Below are 17,297 nucleotides of genomic sequence, written 5' to 3' on the forward strand. Positions count from 1 at the left end.
GGTGGTGGATGCTGGACTGCGTCGCGTGCTGGGAAGGTTGGACTGTTGGTGATGGAGGCTTGGACGCTTTGATCAGCACAAAGGACTGATTGGATTATTTCTCGCCCTAGACCATCTCGGCGCGTTCCGCCCGGCCTGGTCAGTTATTAGAGTAGTATCTCACCTGTACCGTCGAGCCTCTGCAAGTCAAGACTTTCTAGGCTAATCCAACTCGGTCCAAAAGAGACCGGGCACGTGGGATGCGTCTGCGTTTGCGTCTGCAGCCTTGGCAAGGAGTCGGGGTCTGAGGAGGAACTGAAGACATCTTTTGGCAGAGCTCAGGAGGGAGCCTGGCGAGCCCGGCCGCCGGCTTAAGAGGTCTTAAATACCTCTGGGATCATTCTCGTTTAGGCTTGACATTGCCCTGCGGCGGACTTGGATCGCCTGTGTGGCGAATTGGATGCCAGAGAAATGAGTCTAAGCTGAGGATGTTCTCACTAATCTAAGCCCTGGCGAATGAACGATGGATAAAACATGTCCAGAAGTGGTATGGCCTATCTATTACCTGCTTAGCATCCAGAAGGCAAAAGTTCAGCGCGGTCTGGCCCAAAAGGAGCCGCCTTGAACTACAAATATCCACGCGTAGTCGTTGCGGTCATCAAGGCAAACAGGATGAACACCGCCCGCTACTATGCAATCGGTCCACTCTCGGGACGAACGTTGCACACTGGCTGCGCACAACTATCATGACTGCCTTTTCGTCATCTATACTACGCCCATCCAGCCTACAGGCAGAATAGACCATGTCACTAGAGGGTGGGACAGGGATTCTCCCACTAGGTTAACATCCGTGCCTAACCATAGAGGCGTCCGTCCGTCATTAAGCCAGGCGGACTGTGACCTGTGGCTAGTTGCGGGTTGCGGCTCCCGGGGGAGGCAGACGCGATACAAACCGCTGGCTCCGCAGAGGATGCGGTTTGAGGTTGAGAGTTCAGATGTGGGCTCGCAATGGCGGGAAATGTAGGTACGTAGGTCTCCATCCGGGGTCCAATTTGGAGACTATGGCCCTTGCAAGCAGCAATAACATCGCCTGGTCCACACCCCCCCGATTCGGGCATGGGCTGTGCGCAACCTTGGAGATCCAACGGGTCTGCGGCCTGCCACTGCACGATCACGGAGTCTCCGGATTAGATTAGGATAGAGAATTGACAAGGTCCTTCCAAGTTCCCCGTGAGTATCACCAAACTCAACATCCATCTATCCAACCCACGCCATTATTGGAGGCATGTTAGAAGCGGAGACAAGGGAGGGAAAGATGCAACTAACGACCCATGTGAGTGAGTAGTGATTAGGACATTTCTGATAATCCGCCCCCAGGATTAACAAGAGCGGCAACGGGCCAATCGTGCGGCCGTGCCCAGAATCCCATTACGGTATAGCACGCCTACCCCACCCTGGTAGAGTAGACCGTGGGCTGGTACTAAAGTTTGGTAAAGCTAACCAGCAAGGGGGGGAGGGAGTGAGGAAGAGGAAGGGGCGCCTGCATGGCTGATCTAGACTGAGATGCATTCCGGAAGCAATTTCCAGCTCCCCGATGCTTGGAAAGCGCTACACCGCAACTACACCGCAACTACTACCGTAGTCTCCCTCCTAGTAGGATTCTTCACGTATGTGGGCCATTATTAACTAAGATATCCATCATATCTTCGCTCATCAGATAAGAGCACTCTGCAAGCAGCCTGCCCGGACACCAATCATGTTGCTCTGCCTAACCTCTAGTTTGGGTATAGCCTAACGTCCACGGCCGTTGCGGTGGGCCTCCTAGAGCACATCTAGATAGTCAAGAGAGAGTTGGAGAGGAGCTATTTATTTTTTATTTTTCATTTTTATTTTTTGCCCTCTTGAACCGCACATCAGTATCGTATGTCTCTGAGACTCTCTCTGGTTGAGCGGAGAAAAGGGAGCAAACAGGTATGGTCCGCGAATTGCGCGATAGGGATTGGAAATTCCATGTTTATTCAGTAGGATAGACGAGGAGTGGACTGAGACCGCGATGCTTCTTGGTATGACATGACTCCCAAAAAAATACAAACAAGGAAAAAGAAAACATGAGAATAGAAAAAAAGTTCACTGGCTAAATCCAAGACCGAAAGTCCAACCCAGGTTCATCATTGGGGAGAAACCCAACCGCAACCCCCAAATCCATCTCTAGCTCCCCCGATTCAACTCGCCATCAACCGTAAGCACAGAGTCCAGACTGTGCAGGAACTCATCCAGCGACGCGGGCTCGATCGGCGGCGCGAACCCATCGAGACACTTGACCTCCTCCTCGAGCAGCACCGACAGGCTCTGCAGAGCCTTGGGCCGCTGCAGCAGCAGGATAATGAGCTGCCAGCGCTGGCGAAGGCTCTGGACCTCGGACTTGAGGACATTGTTATCTCGGAACAGCTGCACGACCTCGTGCGATTTCTGGTAGAAGCCGCTGGAGAGCGATTGGCATTTTGCTTCGAGGTCCACGACGCTCTGCTCGAGGGATTTGCACTGCTTGCTTTGGCGCTCGCGGTATCGGCGCTGCGCGTCGCGGTTTTGTTGCCGGCGGGTGACCTGGGGTTTTATATTAGTTGGGGCTCGTACTACGTGGCAGTGGTAAAGGGGAAGGGACCGTACATGTTTATGTGTGCACTGGCCGTCTACGGTCTGGCCTCCGGCTGCAGAGTCGTAATCGGACTCTGTTGGTGGCGCTGAGGGGGGCAATGCGTCGCGGGGGGCGGAGGTGATGTGGTAGAGATCAGGTTCAATGGAGGTGAGCGTTGGCATGATAATGCCACTGTCGGTGTGGGGAATGGCAATGTCCGAGAAGCTGGGGTGGATGTCGAGGTTGGGATATAATCCAGATTCATCCTGAAGAGGTGAGGTGAGCTTAACTCGTCGATGCGGTTCGAGACTGAGGCTTACCAGAGTGTCCATGAGCTGCGAGACCATCTTGTTTTTGTGCGAGGGGATGTAGAGGAACGGTAACCCTACAGAGGTCGAGTGTTGTGTGCCAAAGTAGTCGTCCATTGTGATGTGATTATCAAGAGTCAAAGTAAGTGAGAAGATGAAATGTGGAGTGATGCCTTTTGCTTCTGCGTGAGGAATAGGATTATCGTCATGAAGTCGCTCGGGGACCATTCCTTCTTATATTCTCGAGAACCAGCCTCGACCGTAGACTAACTATAGCCTGCAATGGTGACCAAGCGAAAATAAGACGACAGCACCACGATCCAAACAGCCCTAGCGCCCCAAAAAAATCCCATCGCCGGCCCTACGAACAAGTCACACCGCACAGACACCGACTAACTCCAAATCAACTGGGGACCGGCCCAAACCGCCAGGGATCAAGCCATGCATGCACCATGCGAGAATCTGTTTAATCCAACAAGACGTATATGGCCCCGAATCCAGCCTAGCCCCCACCGACTGGCCAATCCTTCAGGGCGCAGGGCGCCCCAATGAAAACCAGCCCAGCCTTGGCATGTGGCTGCCCTTGTTCTCGAATCGACGCGCCTTCTAACGACTCTCCATCGGGGATAGCGCGTCTATATTAGCATCTTATGTGGCCGGCCCTATAGCCAAGGGCTGGCTCGGCACCCTGGGCGAGCTTGATCTTCGCCACTCGCGCGAGATTTGGGTCGGATATGTCGGCATTGACCCGTCTGACAGGTGGGACTTGGTCCACAGGGCTGAGGATGTGGTCGTGTTTTTTTTTTTTTTTTTTTTCATCATCATCTTCTGCAGGGACACGATCGATGACGTCGGATGTTGATGTGGATAGTGCAACCGGGACGGGATATGGCGGCTGCTGCCTGGTGATGGATGCTTACTCGAAAACCGGATATCGGCAAGAGGAACCACCGCGTGAGGACAGAAGGGCTCCAGCGCGTGTGCCTTGGTTGATCCATGTTTACCCATATTCCAATCGCTGGCCGGTTCAATCAATTGACTCCGGCGATAGAGTTTCCCAGCGAGACATCACACGCGTCGCTGTGGAGTCTTACATGGCGATCCCGGGCTGGGATCATCACTTTAAAATTTAAGCATATCACGGATTTCCACCTATCCGGGTCCTTGCCTGGTAGGGGTCCAATGATGCTGCCAAATAGTGGCAGTGGATAGTCGCAGAAAAGGTTGACTATAAAGTGCCCATCAAAATTAACGGCACGATGGACTCCACTATCCCAAGCTCACTCACTCCTTTGACCACTATGGCATTTAGGAAGAAGTGTGCTCCTTTCATCAATTTATCCAGGAAGGTAGATATACGATTCAACAATTGTCGCGAATCATGTGGAAGATGTTATTGAAAGATAAAGTAGCCTCCAGTGCCATCAGGCGAAGGCTGAAGTGACTGTATGCAGTTCACGCGCTTTAATTATGCTTTAACCTAAAGAGTTATTAGTGAGCGTTAGACATGGTCTCCTCTTCTTCTTTACAAGGGTTACTAGCAAAGTCCCCGGGACAACGGCCAGGATATACCCTGTGTTAGAAGGCTGGGCACGCAGAGTCGCAACCTGATGTTGTTTTAGTTAATATTGGTGCATTCCACACTACTATTGACTAACTAAACAAAGCTAGCCTTAGATATTCTACAGCTCCCTCTCTCATGGGCGCCATTCTTCGTCAGATTCCGGTCTCCAAGAGTCGGCGGCCCTGTACTTGCTGAGATCGGCGAGGCAACGTAGTGTAGCGTAGCGTAGCTTGCACGGAGTCCCGTGGCAAACTACAGTGCCAAACAAATAGATAGATCAAGGGTTAAGTAACCCACGAATCTACCTGGTGCCGCTTTCTCGTACCGGATTCCTATTTACCATGCCGCTTTTGCTCCTCTCTGCGATACCAGCCAAGGTACTTGCTGGGTCATTCTGCAAAACACCGTCTAACTTCCGGCCCGAGCCGTAAAAGCTGACTGGATGTCCCAATCTCACTGGCATAGATGCTGTTTGTTTGGTTTTCCGACGTCCGACTCGGGGTTGCATCCACTCAGGAGGCGGAAGCAGTGAACGGCTTCAAGTTAGACGTGCTGCTTGGACGTCCTGTTAACTTCAAATACTAGGATTATGGACATGCCTCTGCCCGGGAGTCCTTCAGACCCCAATGCTATCTAGAACCAGGCTAGCCCTAGGTCTAGAGATTCGGGTGGGTAGAAGCGCCACCCGTTACTATAGCCGGATCTCTCAGGCTACAGAGGTTGCTAGGTTGAAGTCCGGAAATGCCAGGTACGATGCATTCGGCACTTTACTTGCGTGTTTGGCACGCAGATGATCGGTCTGGGTCATTTCATGCTTGTGGACATGTCATCCGACTATCCCCGATGCAAACGTTGGCCGGCGGATTTCGAACGAATTCACAGTACGGTTCCCTAGGCGAGGATAGGCAAACTAAAGTCGAATCATGCCAGGACGAAATGAAGATTGTATTCCGGATGGCTCTGCTCAATGTGGAGTTATGGTGTAACCATATGGGTAGGTAGCGACATCAGCAACTTTACCATAGGCTAGTGGCCCCAGCGAAGGAAAAAATGCTCAACTGCGTGATCGTCCGACCAAAAAGCGGTGCATAGTAAATGAGGACGACATGCGTCGCCCTCGAATGGGGAAGTGACCTTGAGTGTCTCGACTGCGACGTAAACCTCCCTGTATGCACGACTCTCGCCCGATCACCTGCAACAGGAAGACGCTCTGTCAACTCCTTCCGAATTTTGGCTCAGCAACAAAGGCCATATACCGGGTGGCCGCAGGACAAATCGATGCGTTTTGGGAATGGGTGCTGGGCTTGGGATGTGCGGCTGCGTGGTGTATTCTGACTGAAGCGGAATGGATTGTGGTTGATGGGCAGCTAGGCCGGCTCCGGAGGGGATCAAGGGGTTTGGTGAGGAGTTTTGGGGGTTATTGGGGGGAGCAGCTCTACGGACTGGACTTGAGCAGGGAAAGCGCAAATACAAAGGTGGTAAGTAGGTACTAGGTTGGTGCGAGGATCCCAATCTACTAGCAGCAGAGGATTCCCAGGGTGGATCGAGAGGTATCCAGTGAGGCTCTAGCGAAGGCGCTGTTGTGGGTAGGAGCGATGGGCTGCATGGCGGAATGAAAACCTCGAGCAGCTCTCGCCTCCAATCTCAAGGACAATCACTCACTCAACTCTACCACGACGAGTTCGACGATGAAAATGGTACGAGCTTTTATCAGTTTGGTGTCGGTGGCCACTGTATTCCTGTCCTCGGGTGGGATCACAGCCACCACGAACGCAACGGGAGCTCCTCCTGTAAGTCTCAGCCAGAGATTTGGTCGGGTTGGGTCACGTCTAACCACGCGATACAGTGCGACCTGCTCATCGAAGCCGGCCTCGGCGACCGAGTCCGTTTCCCCTCCGACCCCGAATTCGAGCTTCGCATACAGTCCTACTGGGCTCTTGATACGCGACGCCGGCCATGGTGCTTGTTCATGCCCCATAATGCGACCGAGGTCTCCATGGGCTTGGTTGCATTGCTCCAAGGCACGGACAATGTTCACAGAGGAGCCGGGGACTGGCATATCGCAGTTCGCGGCGGGGGCCATACCCTGGGACACACAAACAATATTGAAGACGGCGTGACCATCGACCTATTCTACCTGAATGATATCACTTACGATCCCGCGACAAACCTTGCCAGTGTGATGCCTGGCAGTCTGTGGAGAGAGGTCTACCCAGTGCTACACACGTACGGCGTGGTCGTTGCTGGCGGCCGTGACGGGGGCGTTGGCGTGCCTGGCATCCTACTGGGGGGCGGCTCGAATTACTACATGGGGGAACACGGCTTTGGCTGCGACACTGTGAGAAACTACGAGGTCGTGCTGGCTGACGGGTCGATCGTCAACGCCAACGAGGACGAGCACCGTGACTTGTGGCGGGCATTGAAGGGTGGCGGTATCAACTTCGGCATCGTTACACGCTTTGACATGGAGGCGATACCAGATATCCCACTCTCTTATGGTATGCGGACTATGCCAGGAAATGCCTCGGAGCAGTTTGTTGACGCGGTGGTCGACTACACGGACATTCAACAGCAGGCATTTCCCAAGGATGCCTTGATCGCACTCATCTTCAACATACCGGGAGTAGAGGTCCTGGCGACAGCTGAAGTCAACACGGCCGGCGTTCTCAACAGCCCTGGATTTGACCGGTTTGCACGTATACCACAGTTGACTCCATTTACTCCAGTCGCCACCAATCTCTACGCGCTTGCCCAAGTCACATCTCTGCCTGGAGGCTCTTGGTACGTCTAGGCAGCGGAGAAGGCTGTTGTTGTACCTACTAATGCGAGATAGGTCGCTGATTGAGACATTGGCGTTCAAAACTAGTAGGCAGATGCTAAACTATGTCGTCGAAAGGAACAGGCAGCTCGTGGCAGACGTTGGGCTGGCCATCGGACCAGCAAGTTTCTTCAGCAACCTCATCTACCAGGCACTGCCGTCGTTCTTTGCCGATATCAGCGAAGATCAGGGGGGAAATATGTTTGCCGATACGTTGAGAGGACATAATGCTGTCCTGTGCACGATTGAGCTGATGGTCACCACCACTCAACGTGACCATGCTGTCGCCTCAGCCATGTTCCGCCAATTCGCTGGGGACATCCGAAGCTATTCTGTGGCCATAGGCGCAGACCATCCGCTCGTTTACCTCAATTATGCCGATCCCGCACAGGATCCTCTGGGTAGCTATCCTAGGAGGCATATCAAGCATATGAGGAAGACCGCACGGAGATACGATCCCGAGGGGCTCTTCCAGACTCGATTTCCGGGTGGTTTCAAGATTTCACGAGTTCGGAAGTAGGTAATCTTTACTCAGGGTACTGTCCTGTGTCATCTTTATTTGGAGCTTGTGCACGCATGTATAGTATATGCTGGAGCTATGAGGACTATCAGTTACCTTAGTATGTATTTGGGATTAAGTTCATGCAGTCAAACTCCAATCGATTAAAGAGGTTTTGTTGAGCAAATTATGGGTAGTATGCCATAACCCCCATGGTAGTCAAAGGCAACTCGTAATAATATCAGAGTGAAAGGGTAGCTTGACCGGATCGTACCATGGTTGCTTTTTATATACATGATGCTTGTTCTTTCCTCTTGCACCTGCAGCAACTCCCCAGAAGCTACGCTAGATAATAGCATCAAACCTCCATTCGATCAGATCTGAGGGAAAATATATGGCGGCACCCGCTCAACTCGTAATGCAATCCATGACTGGAAGGTGGCTTGCTCTGAGCTCACAGTATGCACATATCCTCATCTGGCTTGGTGGTCGACAGTACGGTGCCAGAATCAAGGTCCGGCGCGACACTTCCTTGTTTTGGTAGCCGAGGGTGCTGGGAAGAGTCACCCGACAGTCATGAGATACTACTCGATCTAGAATGCATCGATGCCATTCGCGGGTCTCAATCCGAAGGACGCTTGTCATGCAGGCTCAATTTAACCTCGGCATTCGTTGAAAACTATGACCTTGTCAATAGCGAATGGGGAGTCGCTACGTTGTTAGCTCGGTTGTGATGATTGACAAGCCAAGTGCTTAGCGTGGATTGTTTCAGGATTTGGATGTGGCTATTCAGAGTCTAGATCAGATCTGCACAGGGAGAAGAGAAGTGCTTTGGTAGGGTGGGCTCCAACTTTCAAAACGAGTTTAATTACTTAACACTGCGGATGGAGGAGGGAGGGGGTTGTAAAGCAGCATCCTCGCGGCAAGTGGCTTTTGTCTTCCACAAGAACAGGGTCGGGATCAATCAGGTTCCAGGATACAAGTCTACGTCGAAAGAGTACAAAAGACCCAGAGATTGCAAGTTTCAAATCGTTTCTTCATGGTAACGTAGGGTATAAGTACATGCTGTCACGAAACGAATCCATATCATAACCTCCGCAGAGTTCATCTCATTTCATCGCAGTAGCGGGAAACGAAGCATAAAGCGTAAAAAGGGAATGTCGCTTAGTGCTTAGCAGCCTCTGTGCAGGAATAACCATTAGCGTCTATCCAGCATCGACAGAGGGGGGATGGGATCGCTCTGCTTACCCTTGTGGACATCGGCCTTGGTATCATGAGACTTCTCGTCCTTCTTGTCGACAACAGCGTCCTTGGCGGCAGTGGCGCGAGAGCTAAGGCTGGCGTCGTTGTCCTTGGCGACGTTCTTGTTGGCCTCCTTGGAGGCGGAGGCACCGGCGCCCTGGATGGACTCGGAAACGTAGTTGGCGGCGTTCTAGAGGGTGTATTGTTAGAGACGGTTGTTTGTGGAGGGGAAGGGGAAGGCGAAGCTCACCTTGACGGTCTCCATTGTGAAAGTTTGTTTGAAGATTGGAAAGTGGTTTGGCTTTGGTTTGGTTGTAGTAGAGTGAAGTGTGTTTGAGAGTGTTGTGTTGATGAAGAAGAAACCGATTGCAGCGGGAATTGCTCGCTATTTAAGCTGTTGAACCTGGGTTGAAGTTCAGTTCATGACGGACTCCTTGCGTCATGTATGATCGACCTTGGTAACGAATGGAAGGATCGAGACCGTGGTGATGAAACCAGATCGCTGTGTCAGGGTCCTGTCCCTGTAGGTCAGTTGCAAGGAACTGCCACTGTTGCTGTACGTCATTTTGCTTCATGCATCACTGTGATGTCATGATTGTGCAGCGGGAGTAAGGCGCTAGGCTGCTTTGAGCTAGATACCGTCATGGCCACGTGATGTGTGCAGGACAAGCATCCGTACACAAGATGTGATTGGGTCGATGGTCAGTGCGCTCCCCACGTTATCTCCAGGCAGCGAGTCTCCAACCAAGTCCGAGGTGTGGCGTTTTGGAATATCCATCAAGATAACATGATGCATCCGGTGGGGATCTGAGCATGATGTTGAGACTCACTATGGCGTCACAATCTAAAATACGCTCGCCGCCTGGGAGAGCTCACATGCAAGGCTCGATGTCGCATGGATGCACTGAAAGATCTGTGATGCACTGGGCGAATTCAGGTATCTGCGACTGGAAGCCTCGGCTCAGGGCGGCGAGAGAAACTCTTCTTATCTCTACCGAGAATGCTGTGGGCTTGTTGAAAAAACTCAGATAGTTTTTTGCTACCTTTAGTGAGAAGCATTGGATATATTTCTCAAAGCATCTGAAGTTTCAGTATGGGCTTAGTACAATATTCAGCGTAGTAGATAGATAATGTCTCGTTATCGAGACTACTCTGGACTAGTAACTGTGATCGATTGTCTGCGCCTGGTTGAAGATATATGTTTGGACATGCCAGTCACGGGTGCGAGTTTTTTGAGATCTCCAGCCCCGAAAATGTTACTGGATGTGTTGTGTGTCGAGTAGTTCATTGACAATCGCTTGTCTTTGTACAAGAACAAGAACTCTAATATATACAGGATACAAAGCCTTATGGTTATTGACTTTACTCCGCGAATGCCTTAGAAGAACTACTGGAAGGCGATGATGGACCCTTATGGAAAAGGTCTTACGCAGGTAGGAGCGGGTTACAGAGTAGTCAGCCCGTATAGCAATAGCATGAAGGGCAAGAATCCTATTCCTAGTCTGTTAACGAGGGCCTTAGGCCTCCCCTGGTTTTGTTGGCTGAAATAACCTTTGACTTCAGTTAGTCCAGCAGCGATTCTGTCGATTCCAATCCGTCCAAAAGAAGGACTGATGAAAAGTAGGACCAGCCCGCCGCCGGGGGCGCCACACTGTAGCTTTGGTCCTGGATCAAAAGGTCCATCGACGCGGCTGTGTCAGATTGCAGTTGCATAGGAGCCACGCGGCCACGTCAGAGTCTTCAATGTACCCCGGGTGAAAGTCCTTGTCGATGAGAATCTGCGGGGGTCTCAGCGTGAGGCCCCGCAGCATCTAAAGGCGGGTAGAGATGAGCCGCATCGTCCCATAACGAACGGATCCTGCGTCGCCTGGTATCGTCGGCGAGGATTGTGCGCACCCCCATGGCGTCGCCGGCGTCACATGCGGCTACCAGATGGCCGAAGGCCTTGCGTTTTTCTTCGCTAGTGGGGCGTTTAGTGACAGGGCGTACTGTACAAGGGCTGGTTGTGAAGGTATAGTAGGGTGTGAGTATTGAGACAACTACCCCTTCACGTAGAGTGCCTTTGTTGCGTTGGATGGTACTGAAGACATTGTGGTCCAAGGGTGTTTGTTGTGTTGTTTGTGATTGAAATTAAACAGTAGGTAGGATATGTGGTAAGAAGAAGAAGAGAAGTTGAGAGATAGGTGAGATGCAAGAAAGCCTTTCTGATTGTGATATTGATATAGAGGAAAAGTAAGTCACAGGAGAGGCGAAGGACCGCCTTATATGCATCGGTTCTTGTCTTTTGTAGACTCTTTTTCTTTGTATAAACCGATTCCTACTTTCTCTAACTTGCGGGGTTCTCTTTCTCCGGGTCGGGCTCGGAACTGGTACGGGACAATGACTGGCCGGGGCGCATCCTTTCGACAGCTTGAGGAGCTGGTACCCGGAACCAACCTAACAAAGAGTAGCTTCAAGGTGCCCGTAGTGATACCAAGCCAGAACCTTCTAGTAGAGGGGATTTAAGGCACTGCGGAAAATACTTGAACTCGCGAGCAGCGGGCCGAGAACCTTAAGGGACTGGCAGTAGTAACTTTGCCCAAAGCAGGCACACCTGGAGGTCCCCGGGCCGACTAGATAGAGCGATGAAAGAAGGGGCCCGGGGCGAACATGCTAAGTCTGCTTCTTGTCTAGGGCAAGGGCCCGAGAAGAGTGGTACAGCTGACAGTAAGCTTTGGGAATCTCTGCCATAGACCTCAAACTCGCTTCTTTGTGTTTTCTTCTGGCCAGGGACATGCGCTGTCAGCCAGTACTACCATATGCGGTAGGAGTCGAGAGTCACTCTGGGACTCAGGTACGGAATGAGTATGCTTTGTATTCAACTCTCCATAACCAGCGTCCATGACCGCCGCTTGGTATTCCAGTCTTTGTGTCCCTAGCTGACTAGAAGAGAGAAGCCTTAGCTGGCATAGCTAGGATTCAAGCAACCATGTGCTCAAAGGAACGCACTGGCCACCAAGGCTTCCGGTCCGAGTAGCTGAACGACTATATATCACGGTGAGCTGCCAAGTATAGTAGCAGAATCGGTCTAGACGTGAAGCACCATCATGTCCCCGAACCGAGCAATTAATGACCACGATATACCAGAGGTGTATGCTGTATTTTAGGTAACCAGCCAAGTGTGACAAGAGCAGGACACTTGGCTAAACAGAGGTCTGGGATGTGACAGCCAACATTACTTATGGTCTGGGCGAGTACCGGGCGATGTATCGTGGCGCGGAAGGAGCTACGGACGACTCAGCCGGATTCCCCATCGTCATCCCCGCTGATTATTACCGAGCATTGTTCCGTTCTTGAATCAGTGCTCAATGCCATTGCGACCCTTGAGGGGTTATTTTTGCTTTTCTTCAGCCGCCCAATGGCATCACGCGCGAGGTCGGCGCTTGCGGCTGAGCTGCCTGGCACCGTTGCCTCATGGGCATCTATCTTCCCCTCACTCTCAGCCTCTCGAGTGAGAGATCAATCAAGGTCGTTAGGATACGACAGTTTAGACAGTTCGAGAGCCAGCGATCATGGCGTCGAGCCCGTCATTCCTCGACAGACTCAAGATTCGGCGGTCGAAGAACCAGCCACATTTGCCCAGCCATGCGAGCAACCCCGCCAAGGATGCTAACACGGTCGCTGTTGCCGCAGGCTCGAGTTCGGATCACGACAACGGGACTACTGGAGAAAGACTATGGAGTCAGGCCTATGACTCGCTGAAAGAGCAGGATAGCGAACTGGTTGCCGCGTACGAGAAAGTGCTTTCCCGCGAGCTGGCCCTCGCTGGTACCCAAAGTGACGCGATTGAGACCAAGGATCCCCGCAAAAGGCAGGCACAGATGGAAGCACTCGTTCAGATTGGGATGAACAAGCTCCAAGGGCGGAATGTCCGGGTTGAGCGCGCCGTGCAGAGCGGGTTGGGGGTGAGCAGTGTTATTGGGACCGCGCTGCAGCCGGTTCCGCAGGCGGCGCTTGCCTGGGTCGGCGTTTCCTTTGCTTTGCAGGTGCGATCTCCACGCTTTTGGTGACATTGCCTGGACTGATTGAAGATGCTGATCTTCTACCCTCTCAGGTCCTTGTCAATGCCACCACAGAGAATAGGGCACTCCACGAGGGTGTCAGTTATGTCGCTATTCGGATGGACTGGTACTGTGAGCTGTCACAGCTTCTCCTCAGAGAGAACACGAATAGCGGAGCGCTACCTGCCGACTTGCGCTTGAAATTCAAGGACCGGATCCTCAATCTTTACACGGTGCTGCTATCATATCTAATGAAGAGCGTCTGCTCTTGCTATCGGAGCCGCGCTTACAGGTACTTTCAGAACACTCTGAAACTGAACGACTGGGAGGGTGGTCTGAAAGACATCCGAGAGGCTGAACAACTCGTTCAGCATGACATGACTCAGTACAGCACGCAGCAAGTCAGGCTGGAACTAGAGGAGCTGGCCACTGCCGCTCAAAACCGACACGCACAACTACTCGCCAACATTCAAAAAGCCACCTTGGATCATGCCGCGCAGGCGGCCTCAACGAAGCGAGACGAGTCAGACAACCAGCTACTGAGGCAACTATGCCTGACCGATCCGCGACACGACATGATCCGCATTGAGCAAACCAAGGATAGGCTTCTCGAAGGGTCATGTAATTGGATCTTTGACCGTTCAGACTTCGTCAATTGGCTTGAAGGAGATTCATGTTCGCTGTACTGGATCAAGGGCGGGCCTGGAAAAGGCAAGACGATGCTTCTGATTGGGATTATCAGAAGGATACTGGACAGGTCTCCACACGGACTTTTGCCGATTTTCTTCTGTCAAAACGCCGACCCCAATCTAAACAACGGAACCGCTATTCTGCGCGGCCTGATCTACCAGCTCGCTGTGCAGGCCAAGTCGGCTCGATCTTACATCCGCGAAGCATATGACACTCGAGGGCATTCATTATTTGATGACGCCAATGCGTTCTTTGCGCTTTCGAAGATCTTTTTGCAGATGCTCGAACACCCAGGGCTTCCAAAAGTTTACATTATCATTGATGCATTGGACGAGTGCGAGGCAGATTTGGACCCTTTACTTGCTCTCCTAACAGAAAGTGTCTGCTGCTCGAAGTTACGGTGCCTTGTGTCCAGCCGTCCCAGATCCGAGATTAGAAACAGCCTGACCGGCAGTGGCGTCTATTACGAGCTGGACCTTGACGGAGGCGCCCTGGCAGATGTCAGGGATGTTGTTGAGGCCTACATTGACCACGAAATCGAAAGCCTTACAGAGCGCAAGAATTACAACGACGAGCTGCAGGAAGAAGTGAGAGACTATTTACAATCGCACGCGGGGGACACTTTTCTCTGGGTGGCCTTGGTCTGTAAGCAACTACGCAGGACTCGCGGCTGGGAGACCTCTTCTGTGCTGAAGACATTTCCCGCGGGCTTGGATGGCTTGTACGGACGTATGATCGAGCAGGTAAATCGGCTCGACATGGATTCCTCCGACACATCCACCTATTGTCGGCAGATAATTGCAGCTGTTGCAATTGCCTATCGGCCTCTAACTCTCGATGAGCTAGGCATTGTTGCTGATCTCCCTCCCCAGCTTACTGAAAACATTTCCTTCCTGGAAGAAATCGTCGATCTATGTGGAAATTTCTTGACAGTTCGTCAACAAACCGTTTATTTTGTTCACCAATCGGCCAAAGAATATCTCTCCGCTGATCGAGAGCAAGGCATCTTTCCAGATGGCCGTGCCCGTGTCCACTCCGGTATCGTGTCGCGGGGCTTGAAGAGTATGTCCCGTACATTGCAAAAAAATGTCTGCAAATTGAGTGCCCCTGCTCGCTCTCTGAATAAACTTAAGCATCCAACCTCTGATCCTCTCGGTCGTGTTGCATACATGTGTGTCTACTGGATCGACCATCTTGTTGAGCTCAGCGCGGAGACCCAACAGCAGCTTGGACTCTGTGACTCGGGCGCCATTGACGTGTTTATTCGGGAGCATTTTCTTCATTGGCTCGAGGCTCTAAGTCTTCTTCATAGTTTGCGAGCTGGGGAGGAATGCGTGACAAAACTTGTCAAGACCGTTGAGGTATGATTCACCGCTTGTCTCTCGAAATGGAAACCAGTCAAGCTAACACGAATAGAGCAGCAAGGAGGATGTACCAGCGTGCTTGGCTTGATTCTTCACGACGCAAAGTACTTTGTCGAATATCATCGTCGCATGATTGAGGGCGCACCACTACAGGTATACAGCTCCGCCGTGTTATTTAGCCCGACGTCAAGTCGAGTCAGGCATCTGTTTGAGGATCAGGTTCCCTCTTGGATAAAAGGGCGGCCACTAATGGAAGAAAACTGGAATTTGCATCTACATGCGCTGACAGAAGAAGGAAGCTGGAAACCATCTATCGCATTCTTTGGCAATGGGCAGTTTTTGGCGGCTGCGTGCACCTACAAGAACGAAATCGAGATATGGAACACAAAGACTAGAACGATTGAGAACGTTCTTACTGGCCATTACGACGTACGGGCAATTGCAGTATCGCCTGACCAATCGAAGCTAGTCTCGGGCTCATCCAGAGGGACGGTCAAGGTGTGGAGCCTTTCAACAGGAGAATTGTCCGCAACATTTGCGGCTTCTGATCATCGTGTCTATCTCCTTGCATTCTCTAGTGATTCCAGCCTCGTGGCTTCGGGTTTCGACGATGGAACAGTGCGAGTTTGGAATGTACAGACTGGCACTGCGCAGGGCGTTCTCACGACTGGCCTTGTCGATGATGTCCGCAGTTTTGCATTTATAGCAAATAGGGACTTGCTGCTTGGGGGCTTGGACGGAAAACTGCGCGTTTGGGACGCAGATACGGGTACGATCGAGATCATATTAGAGCTGAAGATTGGTATGATATTTTCCGTGGCAGTTATGGCTGACGAAGCGAGTGCTACAATTTGCGCACAACGAGGAGTCCAGATATGGGATTTCAGACGCAAAAGGCTCATCAGAGAGCTTGTGCGCTCCGCAGGAGGATTTCGAGCCTTTCTCGCGTTTTCCTCAAAGGACACACATTTGGCAGCAGGGCCCTATGATGGCATTATACAGCTCTGGCAGACTGCAACAGGGACAATACAGCGGACCATCCGGTTTGATCATTATGTGTGGAGCATGGCAATCTCTAGCGATGGCCAGAAGGTGGCAATTTCCACCACAGCGAGGGTCTACCTGTGGAATGCCGATGTCCAACCGTGTGTAACTGCCCTCGCCCACCTCAAGTCTAGGATCACAACGATCAAGGTATCACCTTGTCAGAAGTGGATAGCAACTGGCACTAATGATGGGACTCTTGGGATTTGGGACAGGAAAACGGGGTCATTGGGGCGGATGTTAGGGGGCCATATTAACAACGTCCACTCTGTGGTCATTTCAAGATTGGGGGACCGATTACTCTCCGGGTCGATGGAACAAATACGCATTTGGGAGGTCGCGACATGGACAACTATACATGTACTGGAGTCCGGCTCTAGAGTGGTCGGGGTCGCATTGTCAATCGATGAGAAGAAAGTCTTGTCGGCGACAGAGGATGGTACAATCTGCATATGGGACGCGGACACCGGGGTTCTCCTCAAATCCACAGACACCCAAACGACGCCAATTAGCTTGACCTCGTTCAGTCCAGATGGTCAGCTAATCGCATGGGCCTACTCGGGTAAGATCGAAACACGGAGTGTTGAGACAGGCGAGGTGCAGCAGATCTACAGGCGGGGAAGGTCGTATGTCGGTGATATCGCAATATCTCCAAACGGGCAATACCTCGCAATGGGCAGTATGGGAGATATAATAGCCATCCGCGATGTCCAGACGGGCATTTTGCAACAGATTGTCAAAGGCGCATCACGGAAAATAGACTTTGGGGACGATGGCTCTACTCTCATCACCAACAAAGCCCGCATCGCTTTGGACTGGTCTCTGCCGCGGGGCTCAAAAACGGATGCAAAATGGCAAGGTTACGGTGTAGATAATAACGGCGAATGGGTTACCTGGAATGGTCGGAGACGGCTACGTCTGCCGGCCGAGTGCTCCTATGGAGAATCTGCGGTGACGGATCAGATCCTTGTTCTTCCCTACGAGGCGACTCGCATCATCATACTTGAATTCGAACAAGGCGTTGATCCATTCGATGGATACTGAGACGTGATTCTTTGCATCCAGGAGACAGGCACGGATGCAATTCCAAGCTCATAGTTGCGATGCATGCTTG

General features: G+C 51.9%; 4 protein-coding genes across 4 annotated transcripts; 2 read left to right on the forward strand and 2 right to left on the reverse strand.

Moving 5' to 3' along the window:
* Positions 1-2,187: 2,187 nt before the first annotated feature.
* Positions 2,188-3,039, reverse strand: BJX68DRAFT_263130 (bZIP transcription factor; the record flags this gene model as incomplete). The annotated part of the gene is made up of 3 exons (XM_071044602.1): positions 2,188-2,583; positions 2,647-2,880; positions 2,935-3,039. The coding sequence occupies 3 exons, from the start codon at positions 3,037-3,039 to the stop codon at positions 2,188-2,190; spliced, it is 735 nt and encodes a 244-aa protein (XP_070903100.1).
* Positions 3,040-6,180: 3,141 nt separating this feature from the next.
* BJX68DRAFT_253069 (FAD-binding oxidoreductase) lies at positions 6,181-7,824 on the forward strand (the record flags this gene model as incomplete). Its single annotated transcript, XM_071042656.1, has 3 exons — positions 6,181-6,276; positions 6,333-7,267; positions 7,320-7,824. The coding sequence occupies 3 exons, from the start codon at positions 6,181-6,183 to the stop codon at positions 7,822-7,824; spliced, it is 1,536 nt and encodes a 511-aa protein (XP_070903101.1).
* A 990-nt stretch (positions 7,825-8,814) lies between these two features.
* BJX68DRAFT_229134 (glucose-repressible protein Grg1) lies at positions 8,815-9,587 on the reverse strand. Its single transcript, XM_071038969.1, has 3 exons — positions 9,296-9,587; positions 9,052-9,235; positions 8,815-8,984 (listed from the first exon to the last, which is right to left on the reverse strand). The coding sequence occupies exons 1-3, from the start codon at positions 9,308-9,310 to the stop codon at positions 8,968-8,970; spliced, it is 216 nt and encodes a 71-aa protein (XP_070903102.1). The 5' UTR covers positions 9,311-9,587; the 3' UTR covers positions 8,815-8,967.
* Positions 9,588-12,596: 3,009 nt separating this feature from the next.
* On the forward strand, positions 12,597-17,227 carry BJX68DRAFT_263134 (uncharacterized protein; the record flags this gene model as incomplete). Its single annotated transcript, XM_071044603.1, has 3 exons — positions 12,597-13,070; positions 13,139-15,136; positions 15,197-17,227. The coding sequence occupies 3 exons, from the start codon at positions 12,597-12,599 to the stop codon at positions 17,225-17,227; spliced, it is 4,503 nt and encodes a 1,500-aa protein (XP_070903103.1).
* Between the last annotated feature and the right edge of the window lie 70 nt (positions 17,228-17,297).

The sequence above is a fragment of the Aspergillus pseudodeflectus genome (genome assembly GCF_044049435.1).
Source record: "Aspergillus pseudodeflectus strain CBS 756.74 chromosome Unknown BJX68scaffold_6, whole genome shotgun sequence".
Lineage (NCBI taxonomy): Eukaryota > Fungi > Ascomycota > Eurotiomycetes > Eurotiales > Aspergillaceae > Aspergillus > Aspergillus pseudodeflectus.